This window comes from Pteropus alecto, unplaced genomic scaffold, assembly GCF_000325575.1.
Source record: "Pteropus alecto unplaced genomic scaffold, ASM32557v1 scaffold7, whole genome shotgun sequence".
Taxonomy (NCBI): Eukaryota; Metazoa; Chordata; class Mammalia; order Chiroptera; family Pteropodidae; genus Pteropus; species Pteropus alecto.
This window is the reverse complement of record NW_006494614.1, coordinates 63,651,936-63,655,673: the sequence shown is the minus strand read 5'-3', so window position 1 is coordinate 63,655,673 and position 3,738 is coordinate 63,651,936. Positions and strand designations below refer to the sequence as shown.

The 3,738-nt window shown below is 43.6% G+C and overlaps 1 protein-coding gene across 1 annotated transcript in view; it reads right to left on the bottom strand.

Moving 5' to 3' along the window:
* SPG7 (SPG7, paraplegin matrix AAA peptidase subunit) overlaps positions 1 to 3,326 on the bottom strand; it is a 28,640-nt gene extending 25,314 nt beyond the window's left edge. The window contains 3 exon segments of the mRNA XM_006926772.3: positions 54 to 143; positions 1,403 to 1,505; positions 3,126 to 3,326. Of these exon segments, the coding sequence (XP_006926834.1) occupies positions 54 to 143; positions 1,403 to 1,505; positions 3,126 to 3,326 (394 nt within the window).
* Positions 3,327 to 3,738: the final 412 nt, after the last annotated feature.

The following is a 3,738-nucleotide window of genomic DNA, read 5'->3' as shown; positions in this document are numbered from 1 at the left end:
ATGCATACAACCAAGCTAGCTGTTATTCCAGAACATCCGATAGACAGATCTACCTTCATCATCTCCAGGCGTCCTCCCTTTGGATTTATCATGGTCCTTAGTCTTCTGCTTCCTCCTTGAGGTGTTAAAATAGTAAGTGCCACCTACAAGGAATAGGAAAAATGTTTAACAATCAAGATGTGCAGCTACAGGGGGACACAGCAGAAGAGTATATTCTCAAATAATCAAATCAAACCAGAAACTCTGAAACCAACACAAGATTTAAAAGTCTGAGATAAAGTGTTTTCTTCTATCATTCTTAGTACAGAATTTACAAATTATAGAATAATAAACTACTTCAACTTATGAAATATCTTTGTAATTTAGTCAATGTGAGGGAATGAAAATTAGTTATGAACATAAATTTGAGAAAGTGTCATGAATTTGTTGGAGAACAATCCCTTCAATACTCGCAGTCACTTTAAATGAACTTAAACAAATGAACACAAGTGGCTTTGATACATGCAGAAAGACAGCAACCCAGCTGCCATCATCACCAAGACAGGACCACGTAACAGTCCTCACACAAAAGGCTCTGTCTTGTCCAAAGTCTGAATAAATCAAGTGTTTAAAAAGGGGGTAGGGAGTGGAGAAGATTCTCGTAACTATAACAAAGCTTCACAGATGTTAACAGAATCACGAGTGAAACTACCTTGATGACCACTTGACATGGTTCAGGCTATCTGGAGAATGAAATGTGTGCCACTGGGTGCATGTGTAGATTTAAATGAGAAAACACAGACAGCAGATGTACAAATTGGCGCCAAGTCACAGCTCTCCCTGACCATGTGTGGGTACCAGGCTGTTTAATGTACAGTAGAATTAGAAGACTTTACTTTTTCCCTGTTCCAAGTGGATAAAGGGGGGAGCAAAATTATACAAATGTATAATTATACAAATGTAAAAGGATTTTAAAGTCCTCTGACCTAAGGTCAAAAATGACAGAATGATGTCACAGTGTCTCACTAAACAGTGTGACTCTATTGTGAGAGCAAATTATATCCAGGCTTTTAGTTACCTTCTGGATATAAAATACATAAGCCACTCTGTATATCCTTACAGATGTTCTCAGAGCTGGCTAGAGAATATGACAAAGCTTTTTCAAGCAGTTTGATTATTCCTATACACCAGGATCTTCAAAAAAACACAACTCAAAATAAGCAAAACTGGCCTGTTCAGACCTTAGACAATCTTTCTTTTCGTAAACTTCATTTCAGAGCATCAAAGGGCTCATGATAAATAGAAGTCAAACCTCCTGTTAGCGATTTTGTTTTTCTGTTAGTGTCAAACCAGCAACGTTATTCTAATTTATTCAAAAATGGTGCAGGTTCTGCCAGTTATTTGTCTTTCAACAGATACATACCTAAAAGCTTCCAGAGTCTGACTGGGTTCTGGACTAGATGCTGTTTCAACAACAATCCGTGGATCCCTTCAAAGGTAGGGGTTAACAGTCGCAACTGCGAACTCTGAAAAAAAAAAAAAGATACGATCAGTCACACCAACACCACAGCACACCAAAGCAACGTGGACTAATTCCCTAATGAAAAATCTTTTCTAAAAAGCTCAAATATTTATTTCTAATGTTTATATTGCCCTGAAATATGAAATAATAGTCTTAGTATTACTTCAAAGTTTTGACATAACAGCGAAAGGAAAAAAAGTAAACATCAAAAGCAAATGAACAAGTCAAACGGATGCTGAACTAAAGGCACAGAGCACTGGCTACCATTTGGTGCCTCGAGGCTCGAAATTCTCCTGCAGAATGCAAAGAGCAAAGGGCTCTCAAAGGTCGCAATGACTGCCCAGATCCTTTTGGTTCTGATGTCTCCAGACCACTCCTTGTAGAACACTCCCAGGTACTACAGTTTACCAGTCTATATCTCCAAAGTTCTGTTTTCAAGATAAGCATTCTCACACTTGAATGGATTTCATGTTCTTAAGGTCAATGGTCCAATTTAACTTTTTCTGTGTCTGTGTTGGCAATTTCTTCATTTGTTTTATTTGTATGTTTATTTTTAATTTTTTCCTCAGCTCAACCCTGCTCTGCTGCTGCTATGGAGAAAAGTAACACCTTACTCAGTGTTCTTTGGTAAAACATTACAGGCAATTTCCTTTAGTAACAAAATTTAAATTCCCAGTCTATACAATTACTGTCCTGTTTAATCAACACTACTATTCTTGGCTCAATGACGACCAGAAGTCATATAAGGGAGGGCCACAGAGTGTGGATTGGGCCCAATAAATGAGTAACATCAGTGTTTTAAATATAGCACACCAAAAAATCATCATTCTTCAAAGGCAGCCTTGAAGACTATTTAAAACAGGTTAGTTTAGCTTATTACTATACCCATTGGTGAGATAATCTGTTAAATTTCACAAGTATATGTGAATTCTCTACTTCAGCCCTTATTTTCATAGAACAAGCATAGGGTCAGCCTAAAGATAATAAATTATGATGTTCCTTCTCAATAGAAAAGCCAAAAAAAGTAAATAAAAGAGAGCATAATATATCTATAGTTGCCCTCAGGTTCAGGAAAGGTGGCCAGTAATCTAGAGGAGAAATGTAATTCAAAATGGCCCTCAAATTATGGAAAAATACAATAACAATACATTTCGATCTTAATTGTGAGGGTCAGACTCCTAAAAGAGGGCTGGGGGAAAATAATCAGACAAAAACGCACCAGAACTTACATCTTTGTTTTCAGGATGAAGTGTCAATCTTAGCGGGGCCTAGAACAGCCTTTACATAGAGGGTGCACCACAAATTTGTGTCGATAAGTATGAAGCTACACAACAAAAGTAAAATACAGCCACATGGTATACAAAACCCTCAGGCGGCCACTGAGGACTACCGACAGCTGTTTGTCCTGATGGGCTCCGATCTATGCGAGCCAATTGTAAAATACTTCTCTGCTAGAAAATCTCTGCTAGAAAGTCTTACTGGATTCGATTTTAAAACGACAGGAAGACAGGCAGAAAATACAGACAGACGAAGAACAGGCTGGAAACACCCAATTCGGGACCTGTGCGGACGCGCTGCCTCCTCCCGGGCCCGGCCAGAGCGGCCTCTGCGCGACCAGGGTTACCTGCAGGGCTCGGCCTCCAGACCTGGCGACACCAATCGGAGGCCTGTGGACTAAGTACGGCCACCTCCTCCCGGCCCCGGCGGAGAGGCCTGGGCCCCAGCTCCAGCAGGGGCCCCAGCTCCAGCAGGGGCCCCGCAGCCGGTCGGGACCCGGGCCCTGGCCCTGGCGGAGAAGGCGCAACAGCAGCCATGCGGCCGCCATGTTGGCCCAGGAGCGGCGCCGGCGCAGTCAGAGCTTCCTTGGGGCGCCTGCGCGGTCGAAGCCTCCTTGGGGCGCCTGTGCGGTCGGGGCTTCCTCGGGTAGCCTGCGCTGTCGGCACATCCAAGGCACGATTCCCTGCGCTTGGCTGACGGGGTTGAACCGCCTATTGGCACCGCCAATCCGACTGGGATTTCCTAGCGGTTGATTGAAGTGCTGCCTGGTGCTGAGGGCCGCGAGTATAGCTGCACCCTGGCGGGCCTGGGAAGGAGGGTATCGATACTCCGCGCTGGGCTGCTGGTGGGACGGGCTTGGACGAAGCAGGTCGTGGATCACCGAGTGGAACGGGAGAGCCCAGGAGAACGTGTACGGACAACGGAGGTCGGATCCCGGCCCAACCGTGTCTGGGCTCAAA